Source organism: Rhea americana, unplaced genomic scaffold, assembly GCF_003343005.1.
Source record: "Rhea americana isolate MKP2758 unplaced genomic scaffold, rheAme1 scaffold_218, whole genome shotgun sequence".
NCBI classification, from domain to species: domain Eukaryota; kingdom Metazoa; phylum Chordata; class Aves; order Rheiformes; family Rheidae; genus Rhea; species Rhea americana.
Window position 1 is genome coordinate 1,085,706 of NW_028186321.1, and position 26,137 is coordinate 1,111,842.

At 38.0% G+C, this 26,137-nt stretch overlaps 1 protein-coding gene across 2 annotated transcripts in view; it reads right to left on the reverse strand.

The window, feature by feature from the left end:
* PLPP4 (phospholipid phosphatase 4) overlaps positions 1-26,137 on the reverse strand; it is a 73,117-nt gene that overhangs the window by 34,580 nt on the left and 12,400 nt on the right. Inside the window, exons 2-5 of one of the 2 annotated variants that reach the window (XM_085305273.1) lie at positions 16,574-16,682; positions 10,342-10,432; positions 6,930-6,993; positions 5,266-5,390 (exon numbers count right to left, since the gene is read on the reverse strand). In XM_085305273.1, coding sequence (XP_085161399.1) covers positions 5,266-5,390; positions 6,930-6,993; positions 10,342-10,432; positions 16,574-16,682 — 389 coding nt within the window. The remainder of the gene's footprint in view (positions 1-5,265; positions 5,391-6,929; positions 6,994-10,341; positions 10,433-16,573; positions 16,683-26,137) is intronic. The other variant, XM_085305274.1, reaches the window with a different exon arrangement.

The window sequence follows — 26,137 nt, forward strand, 5'->3', positions numbered from 1 at the left end:
TTCTGTGTGATAGTAACTTTTCAACAATAAACATTAAAATAGATATCACCAATTTTCAGATAAATAATGCTACAGGACTCTAGGTTCACACGTTGTTTGTGCAAAGATCTTGACATCAGTCATAAGATAAAAAGGAAGAAATTAATCACAAACAGTCTTCCATCCATCCTATTATTACACTATAGGCCTACAAATTCAGTGGTTTTTTTTCAGCTGTCAGCAGTGCATGTGGTTTATCCAATTAACTGTCCTGTATTTTCACTGTATTCACTATATAACTTTACTATATTTTTCTCTAATCAGTCTTCATATGTCACATTCCATTAAATATTCTCTATTCATGCATTCCATTTTCTCCATTGGTATGCTGCATAATCATTACATGTATTATTAATTTCAGATAACAATAACTTTATTCTTTTCAGTATAATATGCGCTGTTTGTTTCTTTAATATGCCAAATCATTCTGTCTGTATGTCCATCCACTTTGTTGCTCATGTTTTGTTTTATATCTGTTGTTTCATCCTGCTGTTTGAATCATGCCACAAGGAGAGGAAAATGGTGAAGAGTCTTGAATCAGCCCATCATCAGCTGCATTATGTACTTTCCAGCACTGCAAGGTGTGATCTGAGGAAAGGGTATGTTCTTGTTTCTGCTGCATATTGAGATGGATGAACTAGGAGAAAATTAGCACAGAACTACCAAAAACATATAGCAAAGTGCAATTCCTACCATGCTTCACTCAGGAGAAATACTGTCTTCAGAAGCCCATCACAGAGATGTCAGTGCTTGTTCCAATCAGCCCTTCCAGACAGTGTAAGTTATCATCAAATGTTCAGTAACTTCCACCATTTTCAGGGCCACTTTTGAGATACACTTCCTTGTTTTTTGGACAGCAAGCTTGCAAAGTACAACCAGAATGCACCCTGAAGAGTAAGCACGCTTACTCCACGTACCTTGAGAAATTAGGATGCCATCATGTATCTCCAGGCAGGCTGTCTGTAGACTCTCTGCAAGATAACTGCATAGAAGACATGCAGGAGGAAGAACATGCTGCCTTTATGATCTCTATAAATATTATTTTTTTAGTGAAGTATGCACATACACAGGCTGCACAGCATTTTCATAGACACCAACTTTAGTAGTCAACAGTTATAATGCCAATAGCATTAAACAGTCAGTGAATTACAGAGCCACAGAAATACTAAATATGGAAGAGCAGATCTACACTTTGGAAGGGCTTTAGTCAGAATAGCTATGTCTGAACACGGCACTCAAACACCTCTGAGCTGCTTGGACCCAGACAGGAGCTTTGGTCCCCCAMCCCCACACATTAGTTCCCTCAAACAAGATATTCTGGCAGTTCAACTGGTAAAGAGGCAAAACATGCTTCAAACAGACAAGATCCAGGGACTTCGTAGATCCAGTGCAACATGCACTACTGCATAAATTTAGATGCAGTCATTGAATACTGGGGTAGTGTATCTGTAGATTCTAAACTAAAATTGCAGTGGTTAAAAGTTAAACAAAGAAGGATTTGAGTAATCTCAGCAGTCTTTCCAGGAAAGAATAGCAAAGGACACAGCGAGGAGAAAGCAGCCTTGAACATGGTATGCCAATTCAAAGTATGCTTTCAGCAACCCCTACAGGTAAAGTTCTCCCCTTGTTCAGAGAGGGTGGTAACAACAACGTCGTCTTCACTTAGGTCAACCTCCTTTTCTGATGTGGTATATGCCTTAATTGTTTCAGGCAACTATAGTTCACCTCTACCTGCAAGTCCCCTTTCCAAAACATTGTGCTCCGAACATTTTCATATTTGTATTGCATATACTGCTTGGCACAGGGAAAGACATGGGAATTTAAGCCAATAAAATCATGTGTGTGCCTAATAAAGGGAATGCATTCTCCTTTGTGGCATAAGATGATCCTCAGAGTGGAAGAAAGGCAGTTCACAATATTTTTTATTGAGCATACAAGTTCAGGTCATGCCATATGAGGATGTCCATATTATCACTGTTGTTAGACATGAAAGCAGGAAAAATCAGGAAAAACATAAGCTTTTTTGGTGCTGCTTCACATAACAATAACACAGGGCAACCTCACAAATTATGTGACATGCCACAAAACTTGCGAGGAGAAAGGTTAAGTGAGCTGATATAACAATTTGTTCTCACATGCAGTTGGGTAAGTATAGCACTGAAAAATGCACTGGAAACAATAAAGTCACTACAGATTTACAGTAGTATAAGGTAGAACGCAATTTGTTCTGAAAAGTCCAGCTTACATTTAAACCCTGTGAGCTGGTGCTGGGTCTCAAAAAGGAGCTCTATATTTATTAYTAGGTTCCCAGTACAAGAGAAACATGGAGCCACTGGAGCAAGTCCAGCGAAAGGCTACTAAGATGAATAAGGGACTGAAGCATCTCTCATATGACGAAAGCCTGAGAGAGCTGGGACTCTTCAGTTTGGAGAAGAGAATATGGAGAGGGAGGGGGGAAATCTTATCAATGCATATAAATATCTCAGGGGAGGATGTCAAGAGGATGGGGCCAGACTCTTTAGAGGTGCCCAGCAATAGGATGAGAGGCAACAGGCACAAACTGAAACACAGAAAGTTCTGTCTGAATATAAGGAAAAACTTCTTTATTGTGAGGGTAACAGAACACTAGAACAGGTTGCCCGAAGAGGTCGTGCAGTCTCCTTCTCTGGAGATACTAAAAAGCCACCTGGACAAGATCCCAGGCAATGTGCTTTCGGTGACATTGCTTGAGCAGGGGTGTTAGACTAKATGATCTCCAGAGGTCCCTTCCGACATCAAATGTTCTGTGACTCTGTGATATTGCTAACCTAGCAGAGTTCTTCTGGCTCACTGAATTCCACACTGAACTGATAGAGAGGATAAGAGAAGCCTGAAGAATCAAACACCCTTATTTTATCTAGAGGTAATTGCATACTGGAAGAAGAGAGTAAGGAGTCAAAAAAACTGAGTTTATGGAACAAATATTGAAGTTACCTATCTTTATGTCAAGAATGCAGGAAAGACAGTTTTTTAAATCTGAGACAGGAAGATTATTTTTCACAGGGAGTAGCAAGAGAGTGACTGTCTACAATATTACACACAAGAAAAAGTTGAAAATTTCTGAAGGTAAAGTATCATAACTTTAACATCCTCATTGCTTCAAAGGTTCAAGGAGGCAGTTTAATATCAATGAGTTTTGCAGGAGTTGTCGTAAAATTATTCAGAGCTTATAAAACCCATACCAGTTAAAAATAAAACTCCAGTGTGCATTCTGAGGCTGAGGCCACCCCACTGGCACAGAGACAATGCACTTCACTATGCAACAGGTAATTGAGGTATGGGCCAGTGCTAAGCAGAGCATGCCACATATACTGTTTGTGGTGTAGGCAAAAATGAAAGCTCAGAGTATGTCCTCCATAACTCACATTGCAGCCACAGATTAAACTGCTAGTGAAAAGAACTGACCAACTGTATCTTGTCACACTTAGCACACTGAGTAGATTGAGTATTAATCTATAAATTCTCAGTACAACAAGGCTCAGTGGATTTATTGATTAGGACTACAAAGCTTGCAACATATCTACAAACATCTACTACACCTCCATCTCTTCTGGGGACACTGTAAGCAAGATCAACCCAGAATTTCATTAATCTCTTCATCTGATTTGTTTGCAACATATAACTCTGTACAATTAGCCAGTTGGAAGCCATTATTTAAAAAAAAGAAGAAGAAGAAATAAAGAAAGAATCAGGAAAACAAATTCCAGAGATATTCCAGAGATAAGACTTACTAGTACTCATCTGGCAGTTCTCAGAAACCAAACAGCACATAATAAATCATACCCAAAAAATAAAAACTCACAGTAATCACCATTACAGATTTTACAGATCACAAGAAATTTGATTAGACCTTCTGAAAAAAAAGAAAACACTCTAGAAGCCAGCTCCTCAAAACAGAGAGGAACACTCATAAACACGTGACTTAATGAATTAAAGTAGGCATACTAGTTTTTGTAAAACCACCCAAATGTCTGTCAGGACATAGCATTAGTTGGGATAGCCTCTGATACAGTTGGGGCTTCCCTCTGATCAGTCCATCAGAGCTAGATTGTAGACCACTTCAAAACCAAATGGAGTGATGAGTGAATGACTGTTTTGTCTTAGGAGCAGAAAAGAACTCATAAAACCCCAAACTGAGCACAATGTACTTGTTTTCCACCTGCTCCCCTAAATAAGGTATTACTAATACTCCTGTTACCCATTACCTGCTATCTCAGTGCTGTCACGTAGGCAGAAAAGTCAGGGCTTTCTACATGTTTCCTATACTTGCTTGAGCTGGGAACAGAGCTACCATTTACTCCTGCATGCACCCAGGAAAAGCAGTTCAATGGCAGTAGACACCTGAATGTGAAAGTTTAACAGCTGTTCAGAACAAAGTCCCACATGGTCAGGGATCCCATCCTTAGCCATGCCCAGTAGTGGATGCCATCAGTGACTAAGAGAACAGGGAATGAAAGAATCATCCTTCTACTAGCATATGGTGACAGCTTCAAGTAGCATGAGCATTTCTTAAACTTGACCTTGTACCCAGATCATTAAGATGAATAATGTGATGCAATATGATCTCTGTGTATTCCTTTCTACCCATTCCACCTCCAAATAGATAACTTCCCAGGAAGAAAAACTTAAGTTTTTTTTTTTGTTTTTGTTTGTTTTTTGGTTTTTGGTTTTTTTTGTTTTGTTTTTTTCCCCAAACCCTATAAGAACAGCTAAACTATCTTTGTGACCTGAGTATCGGTTCAGTAAAACTGGTGCTTCAAAGATATTAACAAATAGATCTTATCAAAACTATGGCAAGTCAGACATATGGTATGATATGTTCTGCCATATTTCATTGGAATATAAGTATTTACACTATGGATAAAGGTTGCATACAGAGGTGTCCTTTAGGAAGCAGATATCCCCTGGGTATCATGTTGTTTTCTTTAACCTTGAGGAGTGCTTTACTCTACTGATAATCCTGCTGTGGCTGTCAGTGGATACACGTGGTTCTCAAGATAAGGAAGAGTCACGGGCTCACAACTTCACTTCCAAGAGAAAATTTCTGGCTGTTGATGACCTAAGACAGAAGCACAGGCCCCTCCAGCAAAAAAATCAGGTATATGATTTAACCAAAGAAAAGAGTAATTCTGAAACACAGATTACCAACGCTTTTGTCAAAGAGGTACTACATTTGAATAAACTTACAGGAAGAATGGATACTCGGAAAGCTTTTTCTGCCTTCAGACACCAGATCTGGATCACCTGTGCAGTGCATTTCAGAGTTCATTACTCCATCTGGAAAGCAGCGGTAAAAGAAATCGGGACGCGGTCTACAAAAAACACCATGGATATTAAAAATACAAAAGCTGTAGTAACAAATAAACCTCAAAGTGATTACTATATTTATTGCCTAATATGTACAGATTTCATTCCCTCCTGCTTGAACACCACACCAGTAAATGAAATTCTTCACTTCCCTTGCATAATCAATTCAAGGAAAATTTTTTGCAGGCAGGCAGGCTCTCTTGGGGAAGCTTCCAGCGCTGCATACTACAGGCAGTCGGAGCCTGACTCTCCTCACAGAGTGCATAATTCCTAAGAATACACAGCAGCTCAGTTCTGATAATGAATCTGCAGGGCTACTCTTGCACAGCACTTCCAGTAATGGAGCAAATTAGCACAATTACCCCACAACATTGCACAAATATTGCTGATACACTTAGCTAAGAACAAGCCTGCATTTACACTAAGAGATTAGGTTCAAAAAACCTGCCAAATTCTAATTGCAGTCTTGAAGGTGATTCTTTAATTGCATTGAACAAACCTCTCAGTTTCTTCTGACCATGCTTTGAGTTGAAGCATGTAGGCCTGAGTGGTGTCAGACTGAGCCTGAGCTCATACGCCCCCTCTACAAAAGCAAGGTGAAGGACCACAGATTCAGAGACATGCTAACAGAGCAACCAGTTGGCTTGGAGTGCAGGCAGTATGAGCTCATGTCTGCCCGCAAAGGATGACACAGACATCCTTAATTATATTACAAAAGCATTTTAAAATAAAATTGCCAAGTACTACAACTGTCAAGGAAGCAGTACTGTGGCAGAGGCCATCAGAAAACAAGCATAAATTACAGCAGAACACGTGAAGGTGAAAAACAAATGCAGTGTTGAACTCAACTAAGTGGTATATGAATTTAAGTCAATTATGTACTTCTCAGCTGAAGTTATAGCCATTCAAAATCTGGATAAAGAATCCCAAAAATTGCTAAAATATTTTTTTCCAGGGAGTTCTGATTGCTAGTGTTTTGTTGAGGCCTTCACGCAAATTTATGCTTCCCTAAAAATGGTCTCTGGTAGACCACTCACTACTTAGCACCAAGGTTTGTTCTACTATAAACTTGATATTACTTGGAAATACCACATTCAGTAATATACTTCACAAAATGCAGATACTGTGTCAAATAAAGATTGAATTTATTTCTATTTAATCAGACTAGCGGCAATTGGCATATAAACCCTCCCATGCTGTGACTCTTCCCCCTTTGGTGCTGCCAATGAAATGAACTGATTTCAATCCACACCCTTCCTTTTAAGCTTCATTTATCTGCCTGGTCTGCTAACCACTCAAGCAAAAAACAAAATGCAAGAGCACAGATTCCTGCCACAGTCAGATGTCATATAATAAAGCTATACAACACCTGAACCAGCGAGAAGACAGCATTACAGAGGCCCTTGCTAACCCAACGTGTTTTGCAGAAGTGGTTTCTTTTTTTTTTTTTTTTTTTTTAAATCAAGAAGCACGGTAATTGTCAGCTCTGTCGTCTTCATTTCTCTAACAGTTAAAGCCATCATTTATAATATGACAAGACTTACCTTCCCACTATTAATTTAATAGTGTTTGTGCAGACTCCATTCAGAGCTAGAGCCAGTGAAACAGCTACAAAACAGAATGAACAAACAGAACAATAATAACCTAACTACCAAGTTACAAATTGCAGCATTAATGTTTGATTTACAGACTGAAACCTTTACTGAACTGAAAACGAATCTTTCAGTACAACAGAATGATCTTTGTAGTCTTTTATTATTATCCAGACTGAGTGCAAACTCTGAAGTATCATAATAATCATATGATGGATTTTGTTCTGCTTTTACTCTTGAGAAATTTCATTTCCTTACACAAAATGGATTTTCCTATCATATCATTTGCAGAGACATAAATAATCAGAAGGCAAAAAGCATTACAGAATCAAGTTCTGTGATTACCAGTTTTGCAATTTGCTACATAGAAATCTTACAGTGTTTGGGTCAAGGGGAATTTCTCTATAGACATATATGTAAGATACACACACATATATGTATGTATACAGTATATTACATATACACACACACACTTGATTAAACTGTCCAATTTCAGGCAGAAGAATCGTCCTTTAGCTAAAATTAGGATTGGATTTGTTTCTATTTCATTTTCAAATGGACATAGATGCTTTGAGTAAAAATCTTGGCATTTGCCCCTACATTTTCTCCCAGGTGTTGACCGACCTTCATAATAAAATTGGAGAAATAAATAGGAGCTGTCATATTGGGTATGGTTGCATCACCCTCATTATTTGTACTTAGACCCCTTAGACTTCCCAAAGGGCTTCATCTACAGACCATGGAGATTTCTGCTTTGATTTCAGTGGGATTCCAATCCGGTGGATACATAGTTTTTAGACTGAAATTGATGTAATGATGTAGTCCAGATTGCTGTTCCCTAAAACAATGCAAGAACCATTGCATTTTAATTTTTAACCGAAAAAACTATCAGGTAATTCTCTGATTTCCAGCAGAACAGTTACAGTAATATAACTTTAGAATATGACAGCTACACTGGCTATTTTCTCATTGGATTGCTGCCCTTAACGTTGCGCTTTAGGAGCACTTATGCTGTCTCCATAAAATTTTTGCTTGAGGATATTATAGATCATAAAAATCTGTGCGTGTCACAGGATACATTTTTCTTTATGTTAAAATAAAGAAGGAGGTCCTACAACAAAGCAAGACCAAGGGTTTTCTCAGATTTTACAATAGCTGCCAGCAAGAATAATGGGACAAATCAATCCTAGGGACATTAATATTGTTCATACAAATCACGTCTTCCACTTTCAATACCTGCGTTCACAATGAGCACTCATGTGCATGCTCTCTTTCTCTGCTCGTTTGTTTTCTCTCAGTTATTTATGGTGATTTCGTGTTATGAATAGAAATTTTCTATAAGATAAAATGTGTATGACCAGCCATGTCACAGCATGAAATTCTCTTTGTTAAGAAATGTAGAGACATTTCCTTTCTGAAATGTGCTGTAAAGTTTACTCTCTTCATCAAGCTTTACCTTGATTGTTCACTGCAGGTCTGACTGAACCATGTTTTGACTTACGTTGCATACTCCTTACTCAAATGTTCAAGCCACAAATGTCAGTGTGAATGTAAGCCAGTGAATAAAGTATTCACTTTAGGGAAGATTCACAGTGCCCAACCCAAGACACACAACCTAGTCAACAGAGAGAGGTAAGCTCTTCCAGGGGAAGGTTTCAAGGCACCTAATTTAGGAAGGTAACTACTGCTTATTCTACAAACACTGAACCATCATCTTTACATTAATGCCCATATGAGGAGCAATGCAGACACAGAATTTTCACCTCCTTTTTATCTTTGATCCCTTTTACCTATGAGTATGTAAAGAAATTCACTTTTAGGCGGTTTTYCTGATCATTCATTACAAACTTTATTTGCCAGATCATAGTGGAAATCAGCAAAGCTTCATCACTGCTAATGAATCTTCACACCAGCTTCACATTAATATGATTCAGTATGTTAATGTGTCTTGTAATGTACAGTATACTTGAGCAGGACTAAGTCATTAGAAGTTCCACACTTATGCACATATTGAACAAAAGGGGCATAAGGATACCCTGCAGAACAGGACATCAAGATTGGGGTTTCCTTAAAGTTTGAGTGGCAGAGAAGCTGGCAAGGACCTGAAAACAGAGTTTCTTCCTGGGCAATATAGAGTGAATCATAACAGAAGGTAAAAACAGCAGGAACCATGAATGTCTCCTTAGAACAGGTGATGGGGAACCTAATCCAAAGCTCCTTTCCTTCTGAAAGGACACAAAGTGAAACTCAGCACTGTGATTGTATGCATTTCATTAACCCAAGTTATCTATACTGAATAGACTTGTCAATAAAATATCACTCATGAGACATTTCAGAATTCTATACAAATAATTAGCAGCAACCAAATCAAAAATCAACAATTTCATACTTGTGTTAGTGCAACTGGAGAAAGAACAAGCTGTAAGAACTCAGTCCTGCCTAAAAAAAATTCAAAGGCAGATACGTAGCACAATTTATATCCAATCTAGCTAAGGCAAAGTTGAGTATCACTTTGCTTTTATGATCTGAGGACCAATAAATTCAACTGTAAATTAGCCAGTAAAACATAGAAAATTCCAGTGAAAGGCATTTTCAAATATACTGCCAAAAAAGCATTTGCAATTCCCAGTGCTTGAAAGTTCTCTCTGTTAATAAAAGAGCTTCAGTCAATTTTGGATTCTGACAATGCTGACAGAATAAGGATTCAGTCCATACATCACCAATAAAGATTTCAAAAGATAAACTGTCCTAGCTGATTTTGACTGTGTGTAAGACTTACCATCCCTATCGTCTACCTTGTTCCCTTGCTGAAGGTTGCTGCCTATCACTGTGATAAGAGCTCACCCTTAACTCAGCCCCAGCCTTTCACAGGCCAGGATTAAGTGCACATCCAACTCCAATGCAACATCAGACTGCAGCTAGAAAAGCTGAGCCATAAGCACAGGCTTTACAATTGGGAATCTCCAGGAGACGGTCAGAGAAAACTGCAAGAGAAACAATTTCCAAAGCAAGGTGCTGAATCTCACAGGGATCTCCCGTCCAGTTAGGATAGCTGCACTGTAAACAAGAAGTAATGGACTCACTGTGACAGAAAAATATGTTTCGAGACAGTCTATCTCAGCTGGTCTTGGCTTTACTAACCAAATTCTGACCCTTGCTAGTTAGATTGTGGAATCAAGGTACAAAACTTGCACATTTAAAACAAACAAGAAAGAAAGGTTTTTGTGAGACTGTGAAATTATAGCTGCACTGAAACCTACTGTACTGAACTATATTGGAGAAATACTTTGTTCAAGGCTTAGACTAAAATTTGAATCAAAAAACTATGACACATTTTTCCATCTTAAAATATGACATATATTACCTAAGAAAGCCTCTTTAATTTCAGTCTTGTCTGTTCGCCGGATTATTTTCACCACAAAAATGACAGCGAGTGGTGTAAGGAATGAAATTGCCTGTAAGAGAGAACAAATTTCATGTGAAAGCATCAATTCCTTTTCAATCCAACTGATTAATAATTAGTTCCAGTTAGCCCCATTTAAACTGGAAGGCTGAACAATCTTTATCAAACTCCTGACCTCAAACAAAGTGGGATGATTCGTATTTGTAACTACAGGGCAATGAAAATTGCAACATAATTGTGGGTTATAATTGATTTGTAATTGTCTGGAGTTGCATTTAAAGTGTCAGCTTCAAAAATGAAAAAAAGCAATAGTTTATAAATATCCTGAGTCATTTATTGCCAATTCCCCTTTACAAAGTTTTCTAGCAGCATTTATCCCTTCTCTCTCTCTCTCTCTCTCTCATCAAAGAGGTAGAAAATAGTGGCAGCACAATATTCAACACTGTGAAGTATATTGGTTTGTGAATCCTGTAATAAGGATAATTTTACTCATTTTGTAAAATTTCACATGGACAGTGTTGGATGAAGCCCTTTCTTTGTAAGCCAAACATCACAGAAAACAGTGCTGAAAAATTACTTTTCCAATCAAATATATCCTCCTATCCTCAGGAAAATCAGTTTGGCCACTCAAACAATAAGGTGCCGTTCAGTCAGGAAAAGGAAGTCATACTAACACCCATTATTACTGTAATTTAACTGGAATTATCCTGCCTGAAAAATCACTGGTGAATTAAGAATCACTATGTCAGGCTGAAGTCATAAGCAACAAACCACTCTGGAAGAGAATGGAACTGCATGGAAGAGCGGGTATGCAAGGCAAATGACCAAGTTCCTATTTCACTGTTATTATTTTTTTCCCCCATAGATATTTTTGACAAGAAAAGAAATATTTCTAACCGGACTCTCAGTGCTGCCTTATTGCACCTATCTATCTGTCATCTTCCGGCTGCCATAAACCAAGGGACCATAGGTCAGTTCACAGTCTAGGGAACCAAATAATCAGAAACATATTGATGTTGCTATGAAACAATCACCTCTGCAACCCATTATACCTAATTTCCCTTGGACTGAAATTCAGCTCTCTGTTTTACTAGTACTTATGCACCACACTAAATTGTAAAGAACCAGCAACTAGCTGGCAGATTATTTCAGAGCTGATACTGATACTGACCTGAGACACAAGATTCCTGCCCTGATCCAAAGAGATTTTCTACATTTTCTCACACTAAGCAGTGCTCCAGAAAGCAGCCCAACTGGACTGTGCTCTCAATAGGACCCATAACATAGCAAACTAGCACTAACTTTCTGACATTTCTGAAAAACTTTTTATTTTACTTTTTTTTTCTTTTCAACTGCCACTCTTGACCCGGCTTTAGATGGAGCTTTAGAAGATCAGGGCTTTATGACTCTTATTTACAGACAAGGATTTGGGAGTGGAGCCAGCTGCTTTACCTTGTTCAAAAACAGATAGAAAAATAACACTTGAACTTGTACAAGCAAACTTATTGGTTAAGCAGAACCATATTCTTGTATTTTAAGAGCTGTATGATAGTACTCCTCTTTCAAGAATCCTGAAATTGCATTTTCAAACAAACATATACATTTGACTTTTTTGGAGAACAGCTGTGTTAGCACAGAGTAATTTAGATTACAGTTGACAATTCACTGGAAACATATCAGTTATCCTAAAAGCACCCTACCTAGTGAAGTATCTATATACTATAGCCTATCCTCCCAAAGCAGACCCCTATCATTTTCTCCACACAGGCCTATCAGTTTCTCTTAAGCAACACACTGGGGAATTTCTCACTAGTAGCTTCCCATAGAAGCTTATTCATAGAACTGGTCCTTCTATCATCCCATTTTTGCCCTCTCATGACTTCAGCTGCAGATGTAGTCTACATATGCTTCTTCCTGGCTCTGGTCTAGAGTTAATGAATTCCTCCCTGAAATCTATAAACTACTTCACAACCACGTTTGCTCCAAAGCAAAAGCATCTTAGGCTCTTGAAGAAGTCTTTTTAAACAAGGTGAAAGTCAAATTGCATATGGCACCAGGAGAAGGGGGCACTGTACCTGGATTTGCTATCTTTGAATCAGGTTCCGTTCAGCCTCAGCAGAGAGACTGATTCAGAACAAAGGTGTTATGACAAAGCCCTTGTAACTCCTTTCTTCTTTTTGTAAAAACAGAATAATCCCAGTCCTCATTTTATGCTTTCAGAATACCTAAGAATGCAACAACATGAAAATGTAACATATATCTAAGTACTATCTCAGTAATATACTTTGGATCAGATCCACTTGCACCTGCAAAAGATTATCTGAGTGAGCGAGCCATGTAGGTTAGTGTCTGCTCCCCGTTTTTATATATAGAAAGAAAACCATCAGGTTGTTTACAAAAAAGGTACCATTTCCACTTCAATCTCACATGGACCAGAAACAGAAGGGAGCTTTAAGGTAGGATAGAAGTACCATGTTACTACTCTAGAAATGTTAATTTCTCTCCGTTCTCAGCAATAGTTTAATTTCTGGTTTTAGAGATTCGGACAGTAAAATAAAAGTGGTTAAAACAAAACCTAGAACTACTATCATCATTCTAAAAAGTAGGCATTGCTACCAGGAAAGAAAAGAAGAAAGATCTGCATTTCATTCCTGAAGAATGTGAAGAAATAGAGCTAGGCTGGCAGGCTTATAGAGGTGGTTTAATGGAGCTAGAAATCTTTTGAACAGGCAGAAGCAGCAGAAAATATCAAGAATGGAACAGAATTCAGGTGGCAACTTGTGCCAAATTGCTTCACAACCAGTCCTCAGAAAGCTGTTAAAACTGCAGACTCCCTTGTATTTCACAAGCATATGCACTTTTGAGAGATATGAAGAACAATTCATGTTTGCCGTACATTGGCTGCAATTCCTTATACAAAAACTTTAGCTGGAAAGTGGTTTTTTACTCTGTAACAAAATGCAAATATAAAGTAAGTCTGGCTTGTAAAAAACTTTTTTATTCCGTAAAAAGATTCTGTATGGCTCACATCCATAACAGAATTTGGCAATACTCTCCTCAGACACATCCCAGTAACATTTTCTTTTTCCATAGTGAAATATTCCAACATTGTCTTGCTTTGGTGACAGAAGCCTATCTCATTCATTATTAATCCTGGCAAGCCAGAGATACACTAAAGTTACACGCATCCCTTAGAGAAGCACTTTCTACTGTATCCATCTACTTTGGTAAAAATCTATTTCCAAACACAATATAATTTATATAGGGAATAATACCAACTTTCAGTTCTTTTTTACTTCAGAATTTGATAGTATTATTTGATGGCTTAGAGCTAAGCTGTGCCTTTCCTCTGAGCCTCAGAGTGGTGTGGAAGAAGGAATCCTGCTGTCCCCTTACTCCAGGAAATTACTTTCCGCATGCCCTGCATAAACACTGTTCTTTGATGCTCCACCCTTGCCAAATTGGATTGACAGTTGCAGTAAGTCTTACCCCAATCCTGCCCCCCAGGGCACACAGAGGTGTGATGCAAGCCACACTATATTAGAATTCCAGTGTGATCCTCCCCCTGCAGGGATTATTGCAATGCAATAAGGATAAAAGAGCAACGCACTAATACCACAGTCATCTGGGGATACACTGTACCAAAAGAAAGCAAAATTATAAGGCACAGGCACTTGTCACACTGCCCACGACATTAGTCTCAGACCTACTTTTCCACTCAGTTCTGTTGTGCATCTTCTTCTGTTCCTCTCTTCTTCCCCTTATCAGCACTGGAGCCAAGCTATCTGCACAGCCTGTCACATCAAAGGATGGGAAGAAAGAGGAATAAGAGGAGGCAGATCAACCTGTTTTTTCTGTGTTTGTTGGTGGCACCTGGTGGCAAGCTGCTGGAATGCATTGGAGCTGATGCAAAGACAGGGTCTGGGAGAATCTGGATGGAGGTGAATGACACAGAAGGTTCCTAGCACTGTAGGTAGTCCTATATCCTAAGACAGTGGGGAAAAAGGAAATACTCCCTACCACCCCCAACACAGCATTGTGCTGCAGCTTTTAGTTTGGGGTAAAATCCTTCAGAGAAAGGCCTCCGATTCCATCAAGGTTGGATTGAGAGCAGAGAGGGGCTGTGAAAAAACAGAGAGACCATAAACCTTAGTGAAATCCACAGTGTCAAGGCCAAGTCTAGAAGCATGCTGAAATTGTGTGAGCAACACTGATGCCCAGAAAGTATGAATATATCACCAGCAACAAGACTATGTCTTTCTATATGCTGAAGCAAACTCCCAAATGACTGTACTTGCCCCTTCCAGGTAGTCCTGTTGCCATCACACTTCAGGAGGAGGGAGGTCATTTGCACATAGCACTTGGCACACTCTTGGCCCCATTTGGAAGACCATGGAGTGATGTGTACACAGAAAAATGCCTCCCAGATTGTAATCTATCATTTGATTTTTATTTCTTAGCTATGATATCTGTTGCACAGACACTGTCAAATAATAGGAATGGAGTAAGAAAGCATAAGCACTTAATTCCACGTGCCTGAGCATTTTCTGGGACAGGGACTCCCACAGACCTCAACATGTTCAAGAGAAGATGACAGTTCCCTGCACTTCCTAAAATGAGGAATATCTGCTGTTAGAGAGACAGAACAAGGCTAAGATCTTTCCAGTCCTCACGGTTTGCTTACTACCCAAGTGTAGGTCAGCTTTGTCTAATCTGGATCAGAATCAGAAATATTCAGTGTAAATAAATCCAGCAGTTCATAAAAAAAATAAATAAATAAAACCCAGAGACTCCCTTTTGGTAAGTCATAGCTGTATGTTTTAATATTGCTTTAATATTGGAGTACAATGCCAGTGGCAAGCAACTGTTTAGATAGAGCTAGTCATCAGTGCTAGGCTTGGATCTTTCTTGTTTTTCTCATTTAATCAAAGAAATAAGAACAAACCATTTACAAATGATCTATGTTTCTTAAATTAAGAAGTTGTTTGTTAAGTTACTGAAATGTTGTGGTCTGAGCCAAAAAGAGAGCACAGATTATAGAAAGCTATAGACTCACAGCTGCCTGGAGCACACCAAAACCTCGCTCTGTGGGAAGTGGATATCAAGGAAGTGTACTATATTTACATCTCAGATTTCTGCTTCCCAGTAAATAGTGCCTAGAGTACAGAGGGAGGACTAGTGAGTTACCCTTTTCAGTCTTCCCAACCTGTTTTAAAAATATTTTCATCACTGCAGCAAACTCGTATACAATGAATCACTACTGGTTTGTGAACTCATCAGTTATAAACACTGATCAGACAACCTGCATAGAAAGGTACATCCCAGCATTAGGAAAAATGGCAGAATTAAACCCAGAGTTTTACATAGCACAATGATTTAATGCTTTTTTTTTTTTTTTTTTTTAACAGCTGTCTTCCATTTCAGGAAAAAAAATAAATATTTTTCATCCATATAGGCTGAAAAAAAATTCAGCTGAGCTTCCTCTTAGAGCAATAAAAATAGTATGCTGATAAATTTAAAACCAGGCCTTAAGTCTCTATCTTAGAAAGCTGATATATGTTGTTGTCTTATGAGGTATTCTCAAATTGTTCCTTATTTAATTAAAAATTTTCCTGACTTGGAAGTTTTGAGCCTTTTAACAAAACAATGAAGACAAACTACATAGGCTAATTTGCAGTTATTCTGAATTCAATCTCTTCATCTAAAATTAAAACCCTCGTTCCACTGAAGACACTGTAAACATGTTTTGATGTAGAGGTACTGGGACCTGACCTCATCCGCCACACCTATTCCTGAAAAGCCTCCACTTTGATGAAGCTTTTGCAAAGACTAGTTCGAGTACCCTGAACTATAGCTGCTAAATTCTTAACATTTCTGTACTAGTTTAAATTATTGCACTCTTATTGCTTTATGTGGAGTATTAATAATCATTCCTGTTACTAAAGGTTATCAAATCCGTGAGTTTTAGGATAGTCAGTCTGCATGTCAACGTGAGCCGAGCTGTGGGAAGTCAGAAGAAAGGCAACAGCAGAGCAGCTCTATGATAGATTCAATATGCTCACGATGACCTCAGGATTGTTGGCTGAACCTAAGACAAAGGTTTTGTCTACCTGAAAGAACAAATTGGAAAGTCTTCTACTGCTTATCAAATGAAAGTTTGTAGCTATCAAATGACCAAACTTCTAATACTTACAAACATAAGACGCGTAGGTATGTTGTCTGACTGCACCAAAGGATTTTTATAGAGCCAGATCTCTTCTGGCTGGATAACCCGCTGGAATGGATCCAAAAATTCTGTAAAGCTAAAAATAACAATTAAAAATGTATTTTATTTTTCCATTTTGAAAAGATGATCAAAAAACCCACAAGAACCCAGCAGATGAACCTCCCACAAAGTTAATAATGGTATTGTCTGCATTAATTATCCATATACATTGCTATCCTACATCACTGCTTTTTAGTACTACAATCTTCATAAATATTCACTTATGAAAATTATTTTAAAAATTCTATGCTACAACTTCGTAAAAATTCCATMAGTTTCATTCTAGAGAAAAAAATGGTCATTATATGCTTATTCTTGTGGGAAAAGTGCTCAAAGGATATTGTTAGATGAAAAGATCACATTTAGCAGATGCTTTACTTTATAAAAATTATACATCAAGTTGTCAAATACAAAATCTGTCTTTCAAATTTCAAGATCCAGAGTTTGAAGTTAGTATTTGCAGGATCACAAAGCACGGAGAAAGACATAGTCCAGACAATTCTTTCTGCTTATAGGAAAGATAACTTTAGAGAGCATCTCCAAAAGGTACTTGGCTCCTAAACTGAAYTGTGCCAGAAACAGAATCCAGCTCTACCAGAAATGTTTTATTCAACCAAAACTGAGAGTTTTAACTTCATTCTCATGTTATCTAGCCCTCTCAGAGGGCCAAATTTGCAACTATGTTATTTTGAAATGAAGAGCATCAAAATAAAATGGAAGTTGATCAAGACAATCATTAAGAACATATACAGGTCCTGATTTGTCTGAAACCTCCTTTTTAACCCAACTAATCCCCAAAGCCCTTTTGTTTTTTAAAGCTTGCATGAAAATCAGGAATATTTAAAATCTGTGGCATGTATTTGAATAGCTCTACTTACAATAATCATGAATTAAGAAACAGAATCAAAGTAAAGCCACAGTCTTTCTGAAAGGGACTGCAAACAATATGCTACGTAAGTGAATCATAGGAATGTGTTTCAGACTTCTGTCATGTCTTTTATTAAGCTGGATTACCCTCAAGGACATTAAGAAGTTTGGACATTCCGAGCAGCCCCTAGTGAAATTTACTCTTTCAATGAAATCCACTCTATTAAAAAAAAAAAATGTTAGAACTATTAAATCTATTTTATTTTCGCATACGTGAAATGTGAAATTCACAAATGCAAAGTCACTGGAATACAAAGATCATCTCAAGAAACAAATTTATAGGAAAATAATCACTGTTAAAGGAAACGTAAATTCTTTCTTTGTGCAGGGATCCTCTTCTGCTCAACATTAAAAGAGGAAGCTGGTATTGTGATGTGATTCTTGCCAGAAGTTCCAAAAGTCTTTTAGGACTACATAAATTACTTCTCTCCTTTTAAAACCATATTCCTCCTCCTCCCACATAGTCCTTCCCTACCCTTTAGCTCTTCTTAGCTTTGGAATCCTACCAAACAAACTTCCTAGGAAGAGAAACATTAAAGTAGTCTTTCCATGGTTGAGCATTTACCTCAGTGAAGCGGGGCTTGCTCTGTGCTCTCTCTGCATTACTCACTTCAGGACTAGTTTACTTGAAGTCAGTGCACTCAGGGATGGCCGCTCCAAGATCATATACAGCAAGCAGCTTTCTGCACATTGGGCTTCCCTAAGGCTGCTGAGCCAGGGCAGAGATTTTAAAAAGCTTTTCTTGCTGTAAATTTCCCAAAGCCAAGGACTGTAAACCCTCCAAAGCAGGTTTTATACAAGTAAAAAATATAGAACAATTAACTACTAAATAGAACATGCTCAAAGCAATTTGTAAGACAGAGTAAAATTAAAACCATGCATGCGCTACTCCATTCATATACAGACAGGTCCTCCAAGCCAGCCACATCAGGGATTTACTCAGCAACAGCAAGCCTTATCCAGTCTCCTCAGTCTTGAGAAAATTCTTCTTTCTGTCCTCTCTGAAGACTCACTAGTTGTCTGCTTTTTCACAGCAGTCTGTGATCTCTCTTCATCAGCTTCAGGCTCCCACCTCCCAGCCCACGCTCCCAGTGATGCTCTCTACGTGAGCACACACAGCCTCCCACTAGGCAGAAGACGCAGCAATTTTCTGTCTATCCCAACAGCCCTTATGATTACTTCTTTCTAAAAGAGAAGGACACAGTCTGAGGACCAAACTAAACACACTATCTTGTCACATGTGCCAATAGTTATACTTCCATTGCTGACCCATAGGAACAATCAGATTCTTGTGGAAACTTACAGACTCTAGTATTGGGGAAAGAGATCTATTTGCTTATATATCCAGTTTCTTCAAATCCAGACTTCTTCGATACTGTTCTTTCAAGAAGGTGGGAGATGAATTTCAGAAATATCAAAACATTTTGTTTCAGCATTTTCAAAATGAAAACTTGTATTTTTCCTTTAAAAAYAATAGGCATAAAAGAGTGAAAAATATCTGAAAAAAACATTTCAAGGAGACAAAACATCTCATAAATGAAAAATTAATTTTACAAATTTTTGCTTAGGCCAAAAAAATAAAGGCTGATTACCAGACAAACGAAGGAATTTAGTTTCCAAATTTCAAGTAAGAGTCCTGAATTTCAGAGTCTGTTCTGACCTACCTTTAAAGATATGTATGACAGCTCGAAGTAACAAACTGCTGGTTGAAAGGGTTCTGTTGCCAAGTAAAGCCACAGGCTTGGGCAAACGTCACACGAGAGGGCTGACTATCAGAGACCACAAGTATATTGTCCAGGACTTAAAGATTATTATATAAATGTGTAAAGAATCTGCGATTAGGATGTACTTTACCACTCTTATCTAAACACAAAAAGCTAAGTAGAAGCACATCTAGACAGTCAATAAATTAAAGAATTTGGTAGAGTTTCAACGACTCCGTCTTCCAGAATGCCCCATCTTCTGACACCCTGCCTGGTACCTGCTGACTGAACGACTCAAGGCTTTGAGGCAGTTCTCAAACCACTGGAACTTGGCTATGGCAAGGAATGACTCGGAGCAAAGACCCACTCTCTGACATATCTAGGCTGTGAGGCATTTCTTCAGACTACAAAGAACAAACAATACAGGCTCGTTTATGCTTCAAGGTGACCAGGTGACCACGCTACAGTCTTTCAAGCGTTGGTGCCCATTTGGAAAATGTGTCACATTAGAGCAGACATTTAAGTAATTTGACATTATGACATTTGACATCATGAGCAAATGCCAACAGAGTTAAAAGTTTGGGGCTTCTCTCCTTTGTCTTTTGTTCCCTGTCTCCTGTTTATGTGAGGAAAATGAGATTAAAGTATGTTTGCTAAAACTTGTCTGAGGAAGTGAACAAAAAGAAAATTCAAACTCATAGGTCTCATGGATCACAATGTGACACTGCAAATGTGTTAGGTCATAAAATTTAACTCCTTTAAAGATTCAATAATATACGTGCTAAAAGATGACATTATAATAAATAACAAATGTCTAATTCCAGCTGAAGACTGTAATTCTGAATTTTCTGATTATTCTACAATTGTTATCTCAGAAATTTCTAAGGAGAGATTCATTTCAAAGCTATCAATGACCATAATTATTATTTTATTTAATAGCATTTTGTATCCACTATCTATTAAATCTGATTGTTTATCTTATCGCTTCCTCTTACTGGTGTTCTGAATGTCTTCCAAGAAAACTATTCAAACACCATGCTGGGACATAATACATACACAAGAAAAAGCTGCTGAAACTGAGTAATAATCATTTTAATATCACTACTAAAGGAGAAAAAGTAGATCACAGAATCACAGAATCAATAAGGTTGGAAGGGACCTCTGGAGATCATCTAGTCCAACCTCCCTGCTCAGCAGGGTCACCTAGAGCATGGTAAACAGGGTTGCATCCAGGCGGGCCTTGAAGATCTCCAGGGAAGGAGACTCCACAACCTCTCTGGGCAACCTGGTCCAGTGCTCCCTCGCTCTCACAGGGAAGAAATTCCCCCTCACAGTCAGGCAAAACTTCCTGTGCTTCAATTTCTGCCCATTGCCTCTTGTCCTGTCACATGGGACAACTGCAAAGAGTTTGTCCCCATCCCCTTGACACCCTCCCTTCAGGTACTTGTACACATTGATATGATCCCCCCTCAGTCTTCTCTTCCCCAGGCTGAAGTGGCCCAGCTCTCGCAGCCGTTCCTCSTAGGGCAGGTGCTCCAGCCCTTTGATCATCCTCATAGCCCTGCGCTGGATGTAGAATAAAGTAAATCTTATCTATGTTAATAATACAGGAAAAAATAAAGAAAAGTTATTGTACCAAAAAAAAACATTTTTTTTCTTCCACAGAAAGAGCTCATCTACCAATTAAATTTTTATGTCAAGACTCAGAACAATTCCTCTTTTTTAAAACATCACAAACAGGCAACTGGATAAGAGATCTTACTATCTTGAAGGCAATTCCCTTTGTACTCTATTAAACAATCATGAGGACATACTGGTTTCTAAACTACCTGACACTTAGTGATTTATGTTCCTTTGTCCTATCCAAGAGTACAGTCTATTACTATTTATAAGCTTGTTTAAAAGACTCGGTGTTATTAGTAATAAATGTAGTCCTATGATAAAGGAAAATGTTTCTAGACATTTTCCAGCAGGCTGAAAATTATGGTTACCCTGCTTGAGCAGGGGGGTTGGACTAGATGATCTCCAGAGGTCCCTTCCAATCTTGACCATTCTATGATTCTACGAAAATACAAGCTCACTGCTGAAAATACAAGCATAATCATACTTGACTAACACCCACAACAGCAGGTAGACAGATTAGAAAGCTTATTTCATATCAGCACATGAAAATTTTGTATGAGCTTATCTTTTTTTTATTGTTTTACTTTTTGTTTTACTTTTTCCTGCATGTTTACATATTTATCCAACATTTTTAACAGTTTAACYGGCAAGATTTTAAAACATCTGTCTGATAACAAGTTTCTAAAGCATAAAAAGACTCACTAACTTCAGTGGTCTTCGGCTCTAGTCCTTCAACTGTTATTTTCAAAGCAACTTAAGAGAAACAGGAGCCCTAATCCCATTAAAAACCTCAGTGAGAAACAGGTGCCTGAGGTTGCTTTGGACATCCTGACATTAATGCCTACAGATCCTCTCCTAAATAAGAACTATCATCTTTTCCAAGGACACAAACACTTTCAGGTCATATTACCTTCACTTCCATTTAACAGCATGTAGGACTTTAAGATAATTTCTATGCAAGCACCACGTCACTGATTGACCAAGATAAAAGTAGGCAGCAGTTTTGTGAAAATATGGTCTATATGTTATTTATGAAATCATTCACAGGTAATGAATGAACTAAACATTGCATAAACACCCTCGCAGAATCTACGACCTGTGCTTGCACCATAATCTCCAACTCCCATAAGTAACAGCAGGGTATTAGCACCTCAACCTGTTGTTTCAAACACTGCTTACAGTATCTACCATTCACTGGCATTCAGGGGCATGAAATCAAGAAGGAGTAACATTTGGCAGTTGCTAAGATCAGTGGAAGAGGAGAAAAAGTAGTACAGCAAGTAGGGAAACCAATGGATGGGAGCGATGGAAAACCAATAGCAGCACATACTGCAAAGAGATCAGAAAACGCATGTAATCTAGTGCCCTTCTAATACTCCCTAAATATTCAAGCATGGAAGAGAGTCTGTCATAAGGTTTCTTGACAATAACTCCTGGGCAAGGTTCCGTTTCATCTCTTTTCTGTGTTAAACTTTTCTGAGACTGTTGGTAATTTGTTCCCTGAAAAGCCCTAGTTTCTGTGGAGCACTTGTGTGAATGCAACAGACTACTCTGCCATTTTCACACTGTGAATCAAGGTCTATCACCTGGTTTCTCATGGAACAGTATTTGCTGCTTTAATTCCCTATCTCATAGTTTTTGATTATACTTGGTATGAACTTCTCAAGATTGCCCAAGTGACTTAGAAGTGCACTGAAGTCCCACTGGGAGTCAAATTTCAAAGTCTATGCATTTTGTTTTTGTTCTTTCATTAGATGAACTAAGCTTTATAAATGAAATAAACTCCCATTTTTATTTGTAAATTAACTAGAGTCTCATCAAGAGTTTGAGGCATCAGTTTATAATTCTGTATGCTTGTTCACTGTGATGAATATATGTATATACACAATTTCCAAATGCTTCTCCTCTGGAAATTTCTTGACGGTTATGAAAAATTCATGTTATAGAAACACTTTCATCTCCAATAGTCATCTAAGAGCCAAAACTAATTCACTATAATTAACAAAGCAAAAAATAAAAATATTTCTCCAACATAATAATAATGAATCTGGACAGAAAAGCATTGGTAATGCTTCTGATTTGAAAATGTTTGCCAATATAACTTTTATGACATAGACAGTTGAAGTCTYAGATGTACGAATATTGTTTCCCAAAACTGTTTACTGTTCTTTTCAATATGCTCAGTATCTTTAATTACTCCAGTGGCACTCAAAACTGAATGATTAGCCCTTGCATGACTACATACCTGCCCAAAAGAAACTTCTGAAGAACTGAAGTAGAATATGACAGCTGGATTAAGGTAGGGTGTACAGCAATGTAAACAAACTAAACTGAGCAAGAAAAATAGGCAGAAACTAAAAAAGACATGCCATGCTAGCCCACCTTCCATTCATAGGAATTTTTGTATTCCATGGAATTTTTTTTATTCATGCAAATATTTTTATTCCATGGACACTTCAGTTTCCATGGAATAAAAGGTGGCTACTGTTATGGTTCATGAGATGAAGCCGGTATTCTCAGTCCAATTCTTAACTGCAAATTAAGCTGATAATCATAAGTCACCATCTTCAGAAGAGGACAGCAGCTGCCAGCCTTATGGAGATCTCAACAATTTGCTGTTCTTTATTAAAAGTAGTAGTGTTTGACCACAGACCTGCTGACAAAATAAAAACAAAAAAAAATTTCCCTTTACAAGGGAGCTTGTTTGGGAACACACCTGCCTTCTGACAAGCTACTGATTTCACTGCCCGAGACCACATGGCATCATGGAACAGTACAACATCTAAAACACATTACAGAAAGGCATCTACTTCACCTCAGTCCTGACAATCTTGGGGACCTAAATGTCTACCCCATCAGAAGCATCCATAGCACATTAGAGGATTAGAGGTTGTTCCTGGGTTTCCAGCATCAATATTTTTTTTTGTCTCATTTCTACATCGTGAGGATTCATTTATTTTGTGAGAATTTATCTTCTTTCTAGATGTAAATAGTGGCTGTGCCACATAACAAATGACAACACGTAAGAAACAAGAGGAAAGGTTCAGCACCATATGGCACAACAAAGTATCAGAAAGAGTACAGTGAGGAGGAACTAGTGATTGCAGCGCTGAGCCTTTTGTACTAGATACCTACTGATTGAAATTCCTCGTTTCTAAGCATCATCTGTTGAAAAGCAGATCTGAGCCTGATATGACTTTATATGTAATTCCTCCTCTGCATAAGTAATAAAGAGATAGCTGCAAACCCACAGGTGTTTATGAACCTCTCATAAATCACCACCAACGGCTCGCTAGAAGAGTTTGGCTCTGCCTACCATTCTCTGACTGCAGAACTTTGTGGGAGCAAACTCATCAATACCTCTCCCAGTGAAACAGATTAGTGATGACTGTGCTATTAGTACTACACTGTGAGCTTTCTTACATGGGTATTTCTCTCTTTAAATATTTCCAAAACCACCATAGCTTTCATGTCATAAATCTAGCAGTAAAAGCTTTTATAGTGTATCTGCCATGTTAAATTGTGCAATCAGTTGTCCTGACACTAAAACTACATAGTTGTGAGCAGCATCAGTGAAGCCCAAGTTGGCAGGGCTCTCTGCAGGTTGGCCTAACTACAGAAGCATATCTACAATACATAACTCAGGAAAAGATTTCACACAATTGATTTGCAGCACCTAACTTCTTTTAAAAGAAGAGCCAAGAAGTAGAACACAGCACAGGGCACAACAGCTGCAGAAATAAGAAAATGACATTCTGAAAGCAAGAATTTGCTTGAGGGATTTCAAACAAGTGACCTAGACTAATTAGAAAGATGTCAGTTTGCACTGGCTAGTTACACTGCACTGAACACTCCCTATTTATGTTGTCTTTGCTCAGATTTGAACCCAAGACCTGCAACTGATCCAGGCTATATGCAACGTACTAATAGCTGGAAAAGCATTCATGTCATGTTACTTGTGGAAATACTTGGAAAATAATTTATTTTGATGCCACGAAAAACATACTTTTTCCTTCCACCTAGGCAACAATATTAAAGAAAAATTGTATTTTTTTGTGGTTATTTTAGGGATAAAAATTTTGTCTCTCTGGCAAAGAGAGACAAAATGTGAAGAGTTGAAATGGTRTGCCTTGGAATGCAAAAATTCACATAAGAGAATTGAAGCTGACAGGATAGTGATAAGGAAACTGTCTGTGGTTTATCACTCCCTTTCTGCTCACTTCATAGATGTTGGAGGAGTTCAATTTCTGAAAAGCTGCTGTCCATTTATATTAGTGTGATGACATAGCTTTGTGTTAGCTCAGAGGTTAACACGAGGAAAGAGATCTGACTCTCAATTTCTATAATCACTTGGGAAATCCACAGTCCCTCAGCTATTAAGAAGGGAGTTGCATATTGGAGTACAGACGCGTGACCAAGGGCTGATTTGTTAATAATGAACTGCCATTTCATCAAGGAAGAGGTTGACACTAAAACTAACTTCAGTAACAAAGTTTAATTCTGTTGAAAAGAGAAATTTTGCTATGRCTAAGGCACAATGCTGGATATTATGAGATCTTCTGTTATTTGCACTGTTTTCCAACACAAGCTGGGGCAAATCATTCCAGCCAGAAGTGCCTATTTCTGGCACTTAATGTGAGATACTTAATACAATAGTTAGCTCATTAATTGGACTAGTATTCACATATGCCAGGTATCCACATATGCCAGGTATCCACTGCTAACAAGCATTCAAGCAGGAAAGCAATGGCTTTAGCTTTCCCATAGAGACAAAAAGTTAAGTTAAAAGTTAAATTATAAAATATATTAAAAGTTATATTGCAGTAGATAGTGATTTTGCAAGAAGCATGTTCATAAGATCAGAAATTAATTTTTTATGTGGCCTTCATATGATTTGATAGAAATCTGTTATTATGACCATCATGTTGTAGCTGCACTGAAACCAATTTGTTAAGGTTGCACTTGCACTGATTTTCACTTGCACTGAGAAGAGATATACAATCAGCTGTATCAATAAAAGGAAAGTTTTATCCCCATCAGTTTAATAACTAAGGTGCTGCATTATGTACTTCTGAATCCAATGCCATGCAGTATATATACCTATCACTTTTGATTAACAAGCTATAATCCTAATATGGAGCTTTATTAGCTTTATTTTGACTTTCCTGCAGGAAACAGGGTAGTTAATATTCACCAGAAACACCATACACAGATAATTCAGAAGCTGTTTTATTGCTGC